The sequence below is a fragment of the Lemur catta genome, chromosome 5 (genome assembly GCF_020740605.2).
Source record: "Lemur catta isolate mLemCat1 chromosome 5, mLemCat1.pri, whole genome shotgun sequence".
Taxonomy (NCBI): domain Eukaryota; kingdom Metazoa; phylum Chordata; class Mammalia; order Primates; family Lemuridae; genus Lemur; species Lemur catta.
In genome coordinates, this window is record NC_059132.1 from 62,869,375 (window position 1) to 62,887,442 (window position 18,068).

General features: G+C 41.2%; 1 protein-coding gene and 1 non-coding gene across 3 annotated transcripts in view; one reads left to right on the forward strand and one right to left on the reverse strand.

Annotated features, from left to right (window-relative positions):
- The window catches only part of SCGN (secretagogin, EF-hand calcium binding protein), a 39,936-nt gene extending 28,842 nt beyond the window's left edge, over positions 1–11,094 (forward strand). For both annotated transcript variants that reach the window (XM_045552726.1, XM_045552727.1), the window contains 4 exons: positions 3,121–3,166; positions 3,431–3,490; positions 5,002–5,070; positions 10,532–11,094. In XM_045552726.1, coding sequence (XP_045408682.1) covers positions 3,121–3,166; positions 3,431–3,490; positions 5,002–5,070; positions 10,532–10,660 — 304 coding nt within the window. In that variant the 3' untranslated portion in view covers positions 10,661–11,094. The remainder of the gene's footprint in view (positions 1–3,120; positions 3,167–3,430; positions 3,491–5,001; positions 5,071–10,531) is intronic.
- On the reverse strand, positions 7,354–7,415 carry LOC123639033. The gene has a single exon (XR_006735603.1). It is a non-coding gene; the product is annotated as a U7 small nuclear RNA (small nuclear RNA).
- Positions 11,095–18,068: the final 6,974 nt, after the last annotated feature.

Consider the following 18,068-nt stretch of genomic DNA (forward strand, 5'->3'; position numbering starts at 1 on the left):
AGGTCAGGAGTTCGAGACCAGCTTGAGCAAGAGCGAGACCTCGTCTCTACTAAAAATAGAAAGGAATTAGCTGGACAACTAAAAATATATAGAAAGTATTAGCTGGGCATGGTGGCTTATGCCTGTAGTCCTCGCTCCTCAGGAGGCTGAGGCAGGAGGATCACTTGAGCCCAGGAGTTTGAGGTTGCTGTGAGCTAGGCTGATGCCACGGCACTCACTCTAGCCTGGGCAACAAAGCGAGACTCTGTCTCAAAAAAAAAAAAAAAATAAAGAATAATTCTGTCTATAAGTGCCTGGAAACGACCACAGTGAAGCCATAATGCAATGGTCAGATGCTAACACCTGTGTAGAATCAGCACAAATAGGGCAGCTCAGATGGTGACTGATACAAGTGTGGCCTTTTGGAACTTGTATATATCAGGAGGTCAGTCATTGTTGATATAATTTTATAAAATAATAAATAAGTCTTGATAGAGTCCCAAATGAAACAAAGTACATTTTTTTTTTTTTGAGAAAGAGTCTCACTCTTCTGCCCTGAGTAGAGTGTTGTGGCTTCAGCCTAGCTCACAAGAACCTCAAACTCCTGGGCTCAAGCGATCGTCCTGCTCAGCTCCTGAGTAGCTGTGACTACAGGCTCACTCTACCATGCCCGGCTAACTTTTTCTTTTTTTAGTAAACACGAGGTCTTGCTCTTGCTCAGGCTTCTCTCGAACTCCTGAGGTCAAGCAATCTTCCTGCCTCGGCCTCCCAGAGTCCTAGGTTTACAAGCGTGAGCCACAGTACCTGGCTGAAACAAAGTACATTTATCCTTCAATTAACACAATTCGGTATACCATATAGAAAATATATGTAATTAGTAAATTATGTATGTCTTACAAAAATACCGTAAGTTTTGATGTAAATAAGAATTCAGTTCCAGGTTCAAATAATTATAAACAGGGCTTTTACATACATGATTACTTCACTGGGTATTTGAAAATCAAGTGAGACTTGGGATAATTCTTCAGTCTGAGGAAATTTCCATGCAATGCAAGATATCTAGCATCCCTAGCCCTATGTACAAAATGCCAGTTGTGCTCCCTCTATCACTGTGATATCTAAAAGGCTCCCCTGCATACATCCAAACACCTCAAAGAGGTGGAACTGCTGTGTCCATAACTACAGGGTAGGGACTATGCTTTAATCTCTTGAATACATTCTCACCCAGTGGAGTGTTATATAGGAAGAAACGATGAGTTGGTGTGGATTGAAGAAGGAGTTAAAGTAGCACTGAACAAAGATACAAGGCAGCAAAAATAGTACATTACAGTCGTCCCTCGTTATGCTTGGGAGATTTGTTCCAGGCAGGAACCCTGGGGGTACCAAAGTCCACAGACACTCAAGTGCCACCGTCGGCCTGCAGAGCCTGTGGATGTTGAAGGCCGAGTGTATTTCAAAACCAATTTGATATGGAATTTGAAAATGACAACTGTGGTAGGTAGAATAAAGATGTCCACATCTTAATACCTGGAGTGAGTGAATATGTTACATAGCAGGCATGGACTGAAGTTTCAGATAGTATTAAGGTTGCTAATCAACACACCTTAAAATAGAAGGGGTTATTCTGGATTCTCTGCGTGGGCCCAAAGTAATAACAAGGGTCCTTTAAATGTGGAAGAGGGAGGCAGAGGTCAGAGGGAGATTTGAAAATATAATAATGTAATACAACTATATGCTTTGGAAAATTTTGCTCCTCTGGCTGCCCAGGGATTTGAAATGCATGTTGCTAGCTTTGAGGAAGAAGAAGGCGCCACAAGCCGAAGAATGCAGGCAGTCTGTAGGAGCTGAAATGAAAAGGCAAGGGATGTGATTCTCCCCCTAAAGCCTCCAGAAAGAATGCAGCCTTGATTTTCTCCCACTGAGATCTATTTCAGACTTTGACTTCTGGTACTGTAAATTAATGCAGTTTATCTAAGCCAGTACCTTTGTGACAATTTGTTACAGTACAGCAGCGCTAGGAAACTAACACAACAACAAAAAGGTCTTGAAACATTTACAAATAGGAATTTTCTTTCTCTAATTTTAGTTCTACAATGAAGCCCAATTACTCAACATAAAAGCTCCTCACAAGTGTATGTCCCCTGACTGGCAACATGCCTTAGACTGGCTGGTGCCAATGAATAATAAGGACAGCATTCCTTTTGCAGACTCTCAGGATATTCTAGCTTTTAACTGACTCAAATGAATTCTCTCCACCCGGGGCATTCAGAGGAGCAAAATTTTCCAAAGCATATAGTTTTCTTATATATATATTGTACTTTTCTCTTTATATACGCCCATGATTACGAATATAACATGCACTCAATGCCTTTAGTCTGTTGAAACTTTTATGCTGTCTTTTATGTTTGCTTATATAGTTACCTCTACTGGTGCTCTTTATTTTTTCATGTGGATTCAAGTTACTGTCTAGGACCCCTTCATTTCAGCCTGAAGGACTCTTTTTTGAATTTCTTATAGGACGTGTCTGTTGTTGTTGTTTGTTTAGTGACTTTTCTGAACTAATTGTATAAAGTCTGTATTTTTTGTCATATGTGTCCACTGAAGTCTCTGCTCAGTATCTCAATGGTTAGTTTACAAGGGACAGAGATTTTCTTAAATGCCTGGAAACAGTAACTCTCCCAGTCTTTGCTAACAGGTTCTGTGTATAATATGTGTTGGGGTAAGTTAAATGCCACAACATTCATTGCTCTTAGCAAGATTCAGCTGTTTTTTCAGAATAAAGACTCCCTAGATTGTTATAAGATTTTAATTATTTTGCAGAGTTCTGAGAAAGTTATTCTGACTATCTTTAGAGCTCCTTATTGCTTTTATGGAGGAGAGAATTTTCAGATGCCCACACTCTGTCATTTTTCAACAAGAGGAATTTTTAAGTCTCTCTGTGTGGTGTCTACTAATCCTTATGAGTCTCTCCCAGTTAATTTCTTTATTTTTGTGATGTAGGAATTCCTGTATTTTAAGCACCTATTCTGTTCTGGGGGATAGTGTGGGTATTGTCTGTCCTTTCCACACACCAGAACTGTAAATTTGCTTATAACTGAGAACTGATAGATTATAATGTGAATTTCTATTTTTTCCATTTAGGATTTTGGCTCTTCAGGAAAACTTCCTTCTCCAATTTAAAATGGATGTAAGTAGTAGCATTCCTCTAGATGGGTTTATGTCATTCATCTTTCTCTATGAATTTGAGAAGGAGAGAAGAAAGGCAAGTATCGCGATCTGTCCTACCTTTTATTTAATAACTTATTTAGAGACTGACAAGGCTCTGAATGGAATCCAGCAATCTTAAGGGTCATTGACTCAAAGTTTATAAAAGTTGCCCAAGACCCTGAAAAAATTATACGACTGGAGTTTCACATTGCTGGACTGACATTATGTTTTTGCCCACACACAGGCTTGTTCTACTGAAGAAAGGAAGAGGGACTTTGAGAAAATCTTTGCCCACTATGATGTTGTAAGTGTGTCTTTTTATACTGTGCCAGCCATCTTTGGGTAGGAAGCTTGTTTAGCTCCTGTGTGGGGTAATCCTACCCACAGACCCTAAACTTATATGACAAATAGCAATCTCACTTTGTGTTGCTAAGTCAAAGTACCCTCTGCTTCTCTATATAACTTCTGAGAATTAAGTAAAAATAGCCAAAGGAATATTTTATAGTTGAGAAGAGAATAAAATGACAATTTTTTTTCCTGTTGGATCCAAATTAAGAGAAGTTTCCTCCTTCTTGTAGAACTAAAAATCTATTTATAACAGTACATAAAACAAACAAACAAAAAAAAAACAAACAAAAAATCCCCCACATCTAATCCAAAGAAATAGAGGCAAAGTCATACTGTTTGACATAAAAACTGTTTTTCTTATAGGACCAGTTATTTGATCCGTCTTTAGAGGGAAGACAATAATAATTCTAAGGCACCAACATGGCAAAGAGATTGAATTTCCTGAGGACATGGTAGGATAGTGCAGGAAGGCAGAAAAGCAGAAAGTTGGGAAAGGTCATAAGAGATGTCTCCCTGAAACTAATCAGACTGAATATGTCTGTGTCATATTCTGAGCAGAAAAGAGTCTCACCTGGGAGAGGCAGTGTAGCACACAGGTGGTTAAGCATGTGGCCTCTGTGACCAAGTACCTAGGTTTGAATCCTGGCTTATTAGCTGTGTGACCTTGGGCATTTCCTTGACCCCTGTGCTTTGTTTCCCTTATTTGTAAAATTAGGGTGATAAGGATAATAATTTACCACATAGGGCTGTTATAAGAATTGAATTGTTCATATTTATAAAACTTTCATGAGAGTGTACAAGTGTTTGGTACATACACTAAGGGAATGGAATTTTTAAAATGATACGTTAAAGGTTCAGGATTAAGAAAACATGAAGAGAGTGGATGAATTGTTATAAGTGGAACTGTAGGGAAGAGCCTGAAATATTTTAATATGTATTGTATTTTATAGATGTTCATGCCTACATGGGTTTATAAAATGGGTAGAAAAAAATAAAGATCTCTGCACAGACTAAATCATAATTCTAATATGCTCATTCAATGTGGTCTCCCTTGGTTTAAAATCTATATTTCAATAATCACCAAGTCATTGCTAATTCATAAATCAAAATAAAAAAATTTCAACCTATCCTTCAGAGGATCAATATGATGTACAACTAACACATTTGAACTGGAGCCTAGTATCCATGAAGCAAGGAAAGTCAATATATGTCATGTGAATGCTATTTGCAAGAGCCAAGGAACTCAAAACTGCTGCTTCTCATTTGGCTACATGGAGCTATTTCCAATGAGCTATTTAATTCATGTGGAACATTCACATCTTACATGAAGAACATAAATTGGAACATACCATTTTCTAAATCACTTTGCACTTACACAAGAATACTGATTTGTTCTATTTGCCTAATTTATTTAGCTTTTTGACTTAAGAAAATGATATTTGGGTGATTGAATCTTTTGTCTTTCAGAGTAAAACGGGAGCCCTAGAAGGCCCAGAAGTGGATGGGTTTGTCAAAGACATGATGGAGCTTGTCCAGGTGATTTCATGAAGCTGTGTAGATTATTCTCCTCTTGAATTGGGGGTGCCATGTTGATCGATTCCATTGTTCCTTTGTGGGAACCAGTGGGACTAAAGGTTGATGTTGGAGAGAAAATCTAGAGATGTAGTCTATTTAACAACCTTTGAACTTCTATGAAACCAAACAAATCTCCCGTGCTTTCTTTAGATTGTTTGTAGTTTAAATTACAGAAAACCACCACAGCGACATCTTTTTACCATCATTCAAAGGTGATCTGTTTTACCAAAGCACCGCAGTGCCACTGAATATCTTACTGTTTTATTTTTTGATTACAGAAAGTCCTTCTTTTCCCTGGACTCAGTTATTAGAATAACAAAAATTTTAATTGAATTTCATGTAATAAATCTCATCTTAAGGGTTCTAATATTTTTTGCCTAGGGGCTTCTCTAACACCTAGCCTAAGATGGTTACTTACCTGTTTAGATTATATTTACATCCCTACCTTATGTAGGGGAGACAATGTTTTAAATAAGCAATTTCCTTTGAGATCCTGGTGAACTGTATTGACTGGCTGTATGATCCAGTTAATCAGATAATTTCTAACTCTTCCTTTTCCATGGACTGTATAAATAATGAATTTAGTAGTCTTGTATTTTTTGGAATGTTTAAAAGTTTGCTCAGGATACAATAATTATGCCCTGGTTGGCCCAGATGGTGACAAATTAGACTAGCAATTATTATTTGTTTTTGGAGTTCCATACCTCTTTGAAAATCTGATTGAAACCATGGAGCTTTGCAACAGAAAAACACTCATGTATTAATTTTTGCATAAATCTCCAGGAAGTTCAAATACTATGACTGAGCAGGCATGGACAAGATTCTTTCTGACGTCTATCAGGGTGACTGAGATATCTTCTATGTCTCCTAAGTTTTGTTATTCCTATCCCAACTTGTCCCTTGCCTCTTCAACTTCTCCCTTCACTTGTTGCTCCTGCTGGAGATTTCACAGGCGTTTGCATAGCTAGAATAATTGATGGGTACGGGTGTGCTATTATTGCCTTTTACATTGGTCGCTGCAGGAAAATCCCATTCTACTCATTATGTATTTAATGCCAGAATGACTTCTATAATAGAAACTGAGTAATTATCTGTGGGATATTAAAGTTGCATGGCAGAAGGACTTGCCATATTAGAGTTGTAATTTGCTTTTGATAGAATGAATGGGATGGCAAGCCTGATTTTGAGAGCTGCCTGGCCACCTCTGTGCAGTGGAGCTGGGGGCCAGTAACTGCCTGAGTGTAGTGCCCGGGGGCTTCAGAATGTCAGGGAGCTTCCTGGCCTTCTGCTTTTCCATGGTCTGCAGGCACAGCCCAGCAGTCAGTGTGGATGCCCAGCTGGAGTGAGCAATCAGTCCTTAACCAAAAGAATCTTTCTGTTTCCTTCTTTTTGCTATCCCCTTTCTTTAGTCTTATCTCCATCTTGTGGAACAAATTTGGGAGCGGTGCTGATGTGTCACTTGTTGCTGAAAGCCTTTTTGGGCGTCCCACATCTTTGCCAGGCTGTGGGAGGCAGCCAGAGAGGACTGAGGGATTGGGCTCTGCTTGAATCAGGACCTGTCCAATGCACAGAATTTGCAACAGCGGTTTCCAGAGGGGCTGTCATGGTGGCGGCGGCTGCTCTTCCTCCTCTTTTGGACGCTTATTTTTGCTCTCTTCTTTCTCATTTCCTTTTCTATAAAAAGAATTGATTGAAAACTTTTTGGAGGGGAGGCAGTATAAAATGATAGACAGTGCTTTGGACTCTAACAGATCTAAGCTTTAATTTCACGGCAGCCATTTATTAACTGCATATCTGTGGGCAAGTTACTCAAACTCTCTGATACCTGTCATATCATCCAAACAAATGGGCACAAGGCTTTATGAAGACTAGAAATAACATAGACATCTATCACAGTCCCTGGAATATAGTATGATTTCCAAAAATAATGGTCTTTGTTATTTTGTTAGAACAAAACTGCTGTAATCTTTAGATTACATTTCGGAGCTTCAGAATAGTTAGCATTTGAAAGGAAATTTCACAAAAGGAATCTGCAGCTCAACACATGGTCACACCATTCTACTGGACAATCCAGTTCAAAATAATAATGTAAAAGAAGACAGTGCCTAAGAGAACTTCTTTTTAAAAGATAGGTATGACTGTATCAGATGGCAATTAACTTACATATTTTAGAATGCATAATTAAAAAATTTTTGCTTTCTTTTCTTTTCTTTTTTTTTTTATTTTTCATTGGTGGGGGGGGGGGGGGGTCTTCTGGTGAGGACCAGAAAGCCTGCTAGACAAATTCTAAAAGAGCTGTAACACTGCTTTATTTTCTGATTATAAAATTACCTCTGCATATTGTAGAAAAATATTGAAAATAAAGGCAAGTAAAAGTCAAGAAGCTGATGAGAACTCAAGCTAAGAATTCAGGTTCTAGGCTGACCACCCTGGGTTGCAGACCTGGTTTTACCACTCACTGGCAATGTGACCTTGGGCAAATCACTTAGCATCTCCAAACCACAGTTTCCTCACCTGGACAATGGGAATTATTATAGATCCTACCTCCCTAATGTTTTCATGTAGATTATAGAAGAAAATCTTCATAAAGTTTATAAGTATTGTGCTACTTGACTAATATTATCTATAATACTACATTATTATTGAGAACTCAATATCACAAATAAACTGGAAACTGATATAGCTCTCACAACTTCAGTTACTATGATCTTTGCTATTTCTGTATGGTTTTTCTAAGAGAAAGCCTAGATATCTATATCCAGTGTGATTTTGGTGGATTCCCTCTTTTTTTTTTTTTTTTTTTGAGACAGAGTCTCACTCTGTTTCCCGGGCTAGAGTGCAGTGACGTCAGCCTAGCTCACAGCAACCTCAAACTCCTGGGCTCAAGTGATCCTCCTGCCTCAGTCTCCTGAGTAGCTGGGACTACAGGCACGTGCCACCATGCCTGGCTAATTTTTTCTATATACATATTTTAGTTGGCCAGATAATTTCTTTCTATTTTTAGTAGAGACGGGGTCTCGCTCTTGCTCAGGCTGGTCTCGAACTCCTGAGCTCAAATGATCCTCCTGGCTCGGCCTCCCAGAATGGTAGGATTACAGGCGTGAGCCACCTCGCCCAGCCTGATTTTTCAATCAATTTTTACCTCAAGTCCACTTTCACGCTTTCCCATGAGATGAATGAGAAAAAAATTACATTTTTACATAAAAGATCATGGTGCAGTGTAGTGATATAGAGATGCACACTGGGGTCTCACTGTGGGTTTGTATCCTGGTTCCAATATGTGTCAGCTGTGTGACAGTGGGCAGGTTAATTAGCTTCTCTGTGCTTTAGTTTACTCATCTGTAAATTGACATTGAAAGTAGATACAACCACTTAGGTTTGTTCTGAAGATTAGAGTTAATATGTACAGAGCCCTTAAATCAGGAACCTACCTGCATTTAAATTGGTGACTTGTTATTAAAACTGTCATTAAGACTGAGACCCTAATGATTTCAGGTGATTTGTCTTCAGTGACGCATGCATTTTTGAGTAGTGGCATTCAGGTCTCCTGACTCATACTGAGTTGCCCAGCATTAGAAGCATAACTTAAAGGTTTAAAGAAACTCCCCTTATATACATCCACATTTATACCCTCCCATCCCGCGACACATGCACACATTCACACATCAAAAATATTTCCCACTCACTTGAAGGAAATAATTACTATGGCAGGAAACAAAGCTTATTATTCTTCAATTCACAAAAGAACTTTTTTTTTTTTTTTAGTTTGAATGAGGTAAATACATTGGCAAGTGAATTCATGCTGATGTATAATTGACTAGCACTTGATTTTTTTCTAAGAGTAGGATTTGCCAAAAGGATCCCAGGGCAGGGTGCCAGTTATTGGAGAAAAGTTATAGCAATAAGGCATTGGAGATGCTGAAAACCAACATTCCGGCTTTGTAACTGCAGAACAAATGAGCTAACATGGGGCCTCGGAGTGCAGCGTACCGTTTTCAGGACCTGTGAGCCACATTTCCTTGGGCCACACCTACACTTGCCTGAGTCCCAACCAAGAGAGCCTATTGCCAGTGTGTTAGGTCTCGGCCTCGCAGTGTCATCATTCAGGGCACCCTCGACAGAGGAGTGGAGTTGGCCAAGTTTATCTTTTGGCCCCGGTCCCTTTCGCCTCTCTCTATCTCCCTGAATCCTACACCACTCTGGTGTTTATTCCCAGTTTCTGTTGCTCTCTTCCCTCCTTCCTCCTGTTTACAACTTGCTATCAGGGATAGATTTGGTGTCATTTACCCTGTTGGACAGTACAAATTAGTGTGTCTTAATGTGCCTCTCTAGTTAAGGAATGAAAAGTTTTGTTCCCTAATGAAGATCTTTTAAATATTTCTCTGGAAGTGAGGAAAGCTTGGGGCAGAGTTGGGTGATGGGGAAGTCTGCTCAGGGTCCCTGAAATCAAACCCTGCAGGTAGCTGCCTTCTCCGTTCACTCATAAAACTATCCCAGTAATCAAGGGGCTTGGACATCTTATTAGTTGGATTTCTCTTTCTCTCTGCACATTGACTTTAAATTTAGATTCATCACCATTCACAGGGCTTCATTCGGCCAGCCTTTCCTCCATGGCAATGGTGTGAGATAGTGGAATGAGAATTCAGTTGGAATCAGGGGACTTGGAATCAAAAATGTTGCCCCAACTTTTTAGCTTGACGAGATGTTGAAGCTCTCTCTGAGCCTCTGTTTCCTCATCTGTAATAGAGGTGTAATAATTTACCTACTGGCCTTATTGTGAAAATTAAATGAAATAACCTATGGAGGATCAACTAGTTTAAGCATTGCTCACTTTGCAGGCCTTTGAACTTAAGCTCAAAAATTTTTCCTAGCTAGCATGCATCACATTTCTAGCTAACATTCCTTCTTAGCTCCTATAATATCCTTTAGAATAAATTGATACCCCTAGCTCAACAACATAATGTTTTAGTTAGATTTTCATTCAGCATAACCTTTTTTAAAATGGGAGGCACAAAAACCTCCTGCAGGGAGATAATAAAATGTGTCTTCTCTCATCAGTGTTGCAAGATGAAATTTATGATCATGATTCTCTACTTTGAAGCAAAATATCTTTATTACGGTTGCTAAAAAGGTAGGCTTTCTATAAGAACTGCAGGGAAGTGATGTGGAAAGAGACTTTTTTTTTTTTTTTGCCTAAAGGGACATGCTGAGATATGAAGCTAATGCAGGAAACTTACACTTGGCAGCATTTGGCGGGCTGAGGACACAGGCTCACTTACTCACTCCCCCGTGGCCTGGCTCCGCTGAAGCGCTCTCAGAAGGCAGGGCAGGCACCCCCTGAGCTTAGGGGGCTTCAGGGAGGCACTAAAGGGTGAGACCGACATTAGCTTGCCTACTGACATGTTACTTTTGTCACCTTCAGCCTAGCATCAGTGGTGTGGACCTTGACAAGTTCCGGGAGATCCTCTTGCGTCACTGCGATGTGAACAAGGATGGAAAAATTCAGAAGTCTGAGCTGGCTTTGTGTCTTGGGCTGAAAATCAGCCCATAGCCCCCAGTCTGCTTCGCCCTTTGCTCTTACCGTGTTGTGCTCTTCCTGCTAGGATTGCATCTGTGCATTGATGCTGGGGACACCGTGGGCCAACTTTCTCACAATTGGTGTGGTGTGCTTGGGCAAGGGGAGGGAAGCTAGGGCCTCTCTTCTACCAGCATGTATGCCCCTGCCTCGCTGAAGCCCCCCCATGCAGTGTCTGTGTTGCTCTCCCCTTGACCCTGAGCTTTCCTGTCGCCCAGACTCAGCTACCCTGTTAGATCGGCTCTGTTTTTCCTTCCCAGTCACTGGGGCCGGTGGCAGCTGAGTCCATCCAACCTGTGCTCTTGTTGTTCGCTTTCTGCTAAGTTGGAATGGTGTGTGGCATTCATGGCAATTCTGTACCTTCTACAAATAGAGTTTTGTGTGGAAATAAAAGTGCAGTTGGAAACAAAGATGTACTGGTAATTGCTTTTGTCTTGTGACCTTTGAAATGTTCTACCTGATGCTTTGACAGACAAACCACTTACCTAAGGGAGGGGGTGGGAGGAGGGGCGCGGAGTGCAGAAGGAAAGGGAAGGGCAACATTCTAAGGGTACCCATACCACCGACCCTTTGGGGGTCTCAGATGCCTTCACTGGGGCTGACTTCCTGTTGAGCTAGTATGAAAGTAAGAGTTGCCAGTAATCACTTTTCACTGGATGGAGAAGACCAGAGCATTCCTCCTGGACTGGGTTTTGTTCTTAAGTGCTTGGTGAGCTCACATGGTCAGGCAGGTGGAAATAGAGAAGAAATCTGGACACAGTGGTTCCCAGGTAACCCAAGTGTCTGCCCCTCCACCCCAGCCCTTCCTTTTCCAACAGCGTCCTCTAGGGAATCTGGGATCACTGTGGCCTTCTAGGCCCCTAAGTGTCTCTCTTGGCACCTCTGCGTGCTCCGGGCTACACCAGGGGACCTGCTCACTTCACTTCCAGCACTCTACACCGTCACTGGGAGAGGGGCTGCTTTCTCCTGGGGCAGGGGCAGAGGGATTGATACGGGGCGGGCCTCACTTTCCTTTAGTGTCCTCACACTCTATTCTCCATAACACCCCTACCTTGTAGCAGACTGCAGGAATTTCAGGCTTAATGAAGTGTTATAGATAATTCAGAAAAATTATAGTGTAGAATGGTGTGTTCAGAGCTGATCATAACCCAAGAACTCCACTGTTCCCTGGAGTTCCCTTCATTGCACACCTTGGTCCTAACCTGCCTCTCTTCCCCTCAGGTCTCCCTTACCTCCAACATGTAGATAATTAATATTAAGAACTACTAATCATATTTACTGAGTACTTTCTATGTGCCAGGTACTTCTAGGTGCTTTCCACACCTTAAGTAATTTAATCCTTACCAAATCCCTGAGGTAGTTACTGTCATGATACCCATCTTAGGGGTGAAGAAACTGCTGAGGCAGATAGAATAAATGTCTGTTATCATACCTCTTGCAAGAGGGGAGTCGGGGAGTCCGGATCCAGAGCCGATGGTCATAACCACCGCTTTAATTACAGCCAATTTTCATGCACTTTTCAGGAAACCTCGGCCCCTCCCTACAGGTTTGGTCTCACAGTGGGACCCACGGCAGCCCCCGGTGGGACATTTCTCCAAGTCTGGGTCATTCAGTCCGGGGTTACACTTCATGGGAGCTTAACGAAAGTCCAGGAAGCAGCACGGGGCCAGCGGTGCATGCCAGAGCCTTCTGATTGTTGAAACGGTGAGCTAACTGTGCACGCGCGCGCGCGCGCGCACACACACACAAAACACACACACACACACACACACACACACACACACACACACACACCCTTCAAAGGACAAACATTCATCTTCAGGGTTGAAACAGTCTAAACCCACCACGAGGAGAAATCATTCTTCACCTCAAGGACATCACATTATTGTACAGTGCATTCATTCCTCTTCTTAATCTCCTGTTTTCTTTTTCTTTCTTTCTTTTTTTCCGTAATAACAGAAGCTCTTTCTTTTACGTAGTTGGATTTATTTTCTATTTATTTACTGCAACACTTTCTATGTTTGGTTCGAGAAATCCTGCTCTATATGTCACAAATGTATTCTCTTCCACTGCCATTTTCTTTTTTTAAAGACAGAGTCTCACTCTGTTGCCCCAGCTAGAGTGCAGTGGCATGATCACAGGTCACTGCAACCTCCAACTCCAGGTCTCAAGCGATCCTCCTGCCTCAGCCTCCTGAGTAGCTGGGACTACAAGCATGTGCCACCATGCCCGGATAATTTTTCTATTTTTTTTTGTAGAGATAGGGTCTTGCTATGTTGTCCAGGCTGGTCTCTGAAAGGTGGTCTTGCTAATAAACTCACAGTACAACTTCCCTTTGTTATGTTTAATTAAACATCTGTGGCCTAACTTGTTATCTCTAAGAGCTCTTTCTCAGCCTTGAAGAGCCCTAAGCAGACAGTAGGGTACGAGTTCCCCGCTCCAACTCTCTGCCTCAATTCCTACCAAAAACCAGATTCCAAGAACTCAGATAAAATCAGCCTCACAGAGAAAGGAGAAAATAAAGAACACCTGCAACAACTTTGTCACTGCTTCTATCAGTCTGCTAAACCAGAGAGAAAAAAAGCCATTTTTACTCTTTAAAACTCCAGGCAACTTTCCCTCAGTGGCCTGGCATTTCCTTCCTTCCACTGTGTGCCATGGCCATTCCCTCCTTCTTTGTCTCTCTCTGTCTCTCTCTCTCTCAGAAAAGAACTTGCTGGCAAAGCAGCAGAGTGTTTTGATCTCCCTTTCTTCATCTCTCTTTCTCACATGTGTGTGTGTGAGATTGCATGCATACTTAGAGTTGTTTGTAGACTAATAAAATGTCACTAATGAAACCAATAGCTTGTAAGTGAGCAGAGCTCTCAGCATCAACATCATGGAAATATCTTCTATGATGGAAGAACAAGCACATGTTTTCATTTTGTATTGTAATTACATATATTACTGTTAAAAATTGGCCCAAAGACAATTCAAAGCTGAAAGTTGTTTTTATGCACTAAAATGCTTCATGGGGCAGGTCTGGATGGCTGTACTCAGTAATGGGACAAACGCAAACCACTTGGACCAAACCAATGCATCCGATGTTAGAAAAGCTCTAGGGCTGCGATCCCCAACCCCCTGGCAGCGGACTGGTACTGGTCTGTGGCCTGTTAGGGACTGGGCTGCAGAGCTTTGCCACCTCCACCACCCCTCCCCCCATGGAAAAACTGTCTTCTGTGAAACTTGTGGGGGGTACACAGCAGGAAGTGAGTGGCAGGAAAGTGAAGCTTCATCTGACTTTACAGCCATTCCCCATCTCTGGCATCACTGCAGGAGCTCTGCCTCTCCCACCTCCCCCCAGTCTATGGAAAAAGTGTCTTTCGTGAAACTGGTTCCTGGTGCCAAAATGGTTGGGGACTACTGCTCTAGGGTATTTCACTTTGGAAAGAACACATAACAGAAAATAAAAAACACCCAATACAAATGAGAAGGAAAGTATCTGAACTTGGAATCAGGAGACCTAGTTAAATTCTTGAGCCTACCACTCACTAGCTATATGCTATGTGCACTCATGCACATCTATATATACTCATGTACAACCTGTTTGAACCTTAGATTCTTCATCCTTTAAACTGAAATAATAACAATAATAATACATCACATGGTTGCTGAAGAGACTGTATGATTGAATGAACTAATGAGTGTGCAAACATTTTATAAACTATAATGCTCCACAAACATTAGGTCAGTGAGACAGTAATAGTGGGAGGAAGAGGGGTGGTTTTCATTCATCATCATCTTACAAAGCTTAAAATAGTCTGTCATTCCCTTGTTCCTGAAACTTAGCTTAAAATAGTCTGTCATTCCCACTGCTCCTGAAACTCCTTAAATGTGTTCCCTTGCAGTTATCCAATAGTCCCCTCATGGGTCTATACCACAAATATTCATGTTGATGGTGAGTCCTGACTTTGTACCCTTGTGGTAATCTCAGGACTCATTCTGCTTGCATCGGATTTGTTTCTCTTTTAAGCTTGGACCTTGTTACTAAACTTGAAATAGTAAATCTTTCCAGCTTCCCCATCATGCCTGTATTTAGTCTAAGGAACCCAGAGATGGCTGGGGCTTACCGTTGGCTCCAAGCAGCACAGTACAGCTGACCATCTTGAAGTAGGACCTGATTTTTAAACAAAGGAGAAAGCTGTGATGGAAGGTACCATTATTATTTTTATTTTACAAAGAGAAAATCTGGGCTCAGAGAAAGGAATTAAATTTCGTTGAAGGTCTCCTAGATAGTATGTGACAGAAGGGGATACAAATGACAGATGTTTACCTCATAGAGTGTATTGGAATTTTTTAGTCGCAAACATGGGGCTTCGTCTCTCTCTCCTCTTGGCCTTTTCTCAGGGCTCAAAGGTGCTTTGACATAAAGTTTCAATCTTTCTTTCCTTTCATCTAAGTGATCATTATGGCAAGCATTTGTTGATCACTTAATAAATGTCAGCCAGGCCAGCGATTAGAGTAAATGAGGCACTCACCCTGGGAGCAAAATTTAAAGGGCCATAGAAAAATTCAGTACTTAATACTTTTTAAAAATTACAATGCACAAAAACCCATGGTGAAAAAAAGCAACATATTAAATAAAAACAGGATCAATATTATTGACTTTTGTCTCAGGCTTCAATGCCTTGGCCTCTGATGGCAGCTGTGTGGAAATTTCAATACTGGGAAACACTGTGAATGAAAGTTCTCTGAAAAGGAATTTGGAGGAAAGAGACAGTAACAGTTTGCAAACCTCGAAGACAGCCTTCAGTGTGAAAAGGAAAGTGTGGTAGAGAACAGAGGCACGGTTTGGGTTTTACAGCAAAAGTTCCTGCCCAGGTTCTGAATCAGGCTGGTTTATGCAAATGAGGAATTCAAACTTGCTTAGTTCGGACTGGTTGCCAAAGCTGAGTTCCGATTGGGTGACAGAGATGAGATCTGATTGGTCTATATAGCTGAGACTTGATTGGCCAATACAGACGACCTCTGATTGGTCAATACAGCTGAGCCTTGATTGGTTGGTTCAGGTGAGCTCTGAAAGTCAGGAAGTCGGACAGAGGTATGGGACTGCAGAGTAAATGTTAGACACCTTGTTATCAAGTGGTCACTTGGTTCCATTTTAAATGTAGGCCCAGTTAGCCAATTGTGGTATCTCTTTAAGGATTGGCTCTTTTAAGTTCACATTCGTTCACAACATCTTTGCATTTTACAGTTCCCTTCTTAATCAGCAGATGAACACCTTTATACTCATCACTGCCTGCGGGGAAGTTCATGGCCCAGGGCTGCGAGTCTCCCAGGTTTTCCTTTTCCAAAAGCCTAAAATGTTAGTCCATGGAGCAGATATTGAAGAGAAAGCGGATTTGGGGGGAAAAGCTGAGGATCTTGGAGAACCAGGAATGCAAGCTGGGATCCCCACTCTGAAAGACAAAAAAAACAAACAAACAAAAAAAAACATTTCTTTGACTAGAATAAGGAAGAAAGTTCTTTGGCTAGCAGAGCCACTGGAATTGGACCTAGCTTCATGGCAGAACCCAGGGAAACAGCAAGATCTTGGAGAGGAGACTTCCATGTGTTAACATCAAGGTTCCCTGTGACCCGAGCATAACAATCTGAGAACCAGCAGATCCAAACAGCCCTCCTTTGCATATCAAAATATAGTGTTCATTTTATCCTAGCTATTGAAGCAAAATTTTACTCCCTCCCTTTACTTCCTTAGTTATTGAGTGCAGATGGTGGAAAAATTGAGTGAGAGAATGTGGTACACAGGTGGGAGGAGGGAGAGGGAAGAATAGTTTGTATGGAAACCCTTTCTTGTTACACAGTATGTCTTTCTTTCTTTCTTTCTTTCTTTCTCTTTCTTTCTTTCTTTCTTTCTTTCTTTCTTTCTTTCTTTCTTTCTTTCTTTCTTTCTTTCTTTCTTTCTTTCTCTCTCTCTCTCTCTCTCTCTCTCTCTCTCTCTCCCTCCCTCTCTCTCTCTCTCTCTCTCTCTCTTTCTTTCTTTCTTTCTTTCTTTCAATAAATCTGTGCCCTTCTGACTCAGGATTGATTACTACATACACAATTATAGTAATCCGCAGGCAAGCGTTAATATTGCTAATGATATTGCTTTGCAGAGTGATTATCTGAGAGCCATTCTCAGCTGTTGCATCAGGATTACAACATTTGTGTAACTCCAAATCAAGCCAGTGGTGAAAAGCCAGCACTTGTTCAGTCAAAAAGAGCTGACAAAGAGGGCAGCCAGCAATTAGATCAAGCATACTTGTCACTAGGGAACTGGCAGGCCTGGTTCACATGCTCAAGGGTTGGGGATGACCTTTAACAAATGAAGATTTTCAATATAAAAACCGTTAAGTCTAGAGCAGATAAATGAACAAAGCTTTGTATCTGGCTGGTTCCTATTTCCATGTCTGCTTGAATAAGCATTTTCTGGGTTTATGAAAGTCATTGTTGACATCTCAAACCAGCCAGCCCCATGTGTAATCTTGTGCTTGGATATCCTAGGAGTCAACTCAACCTAACTCTTTCAGTTTTGCCAGTCCCTTGAACATTTTCTGGATATTTTACTTTTTCCATTTTTTTGGACAAGAAAACTTCATTTCCAAATGTTTTGCCTAATATTTTTACCTTAACAAAGTATACGGAGTCATCTTCCAAACACAGAGGATCACTGCTAATATCTAAAGATTTAGATCATCTACTCAGGAGAGGGGTGCCTGCTTACAGGACTGGGCTATTTGATATATTTCACTGAATATCGTCCTCTCCACCACTCATCCTGCCTCTGCCAGCAAGAAAGAACTTGCTTTTATGAAAATGAACTTGGAGAGGACATAATTCTGTCTGTAACAAGGCCCTTGGGAAAAACCCTCTCAGTTTTCCCAGCGGTAAAATGGAGATAAGATAGGAATAACCTCTCACAGAGTCTTTGGAAGGATTAGAGTATGTGACTACCCAGCACTGTGGCTCAGCGGACGCATATGTTGCACTCTATCTGTTGTCATTTCTGCTTTCTGCTATCTTATCATGCTTTTTACACCTGTGTATGAGTGGAAGCAGAGAGGAGGGGAGGTAAGACACAAACATAACTAATGGTTCCTCACTGGGGAAAATGAGGGCACTGAAACAGCTTCCATCAGCCAAGCACCAAGCTAGGCAGTCTTGTGGAGGAATGCTGGTGTCGATGACCCTGCATGCAGACAAACCCCTTGCTTGGCAGGTAGGTAGAGCAGAACTTCCCCAAACGTGTAGAGATCAGCTTTGGTAAATTCTTCCTCTAAATTTTGTTTTGCAATAAAAATAAATAAATCAGTACAAGAAGAAAAGTTATTTTTTTAACCTCAGCACACATGTATATTCTGTATTA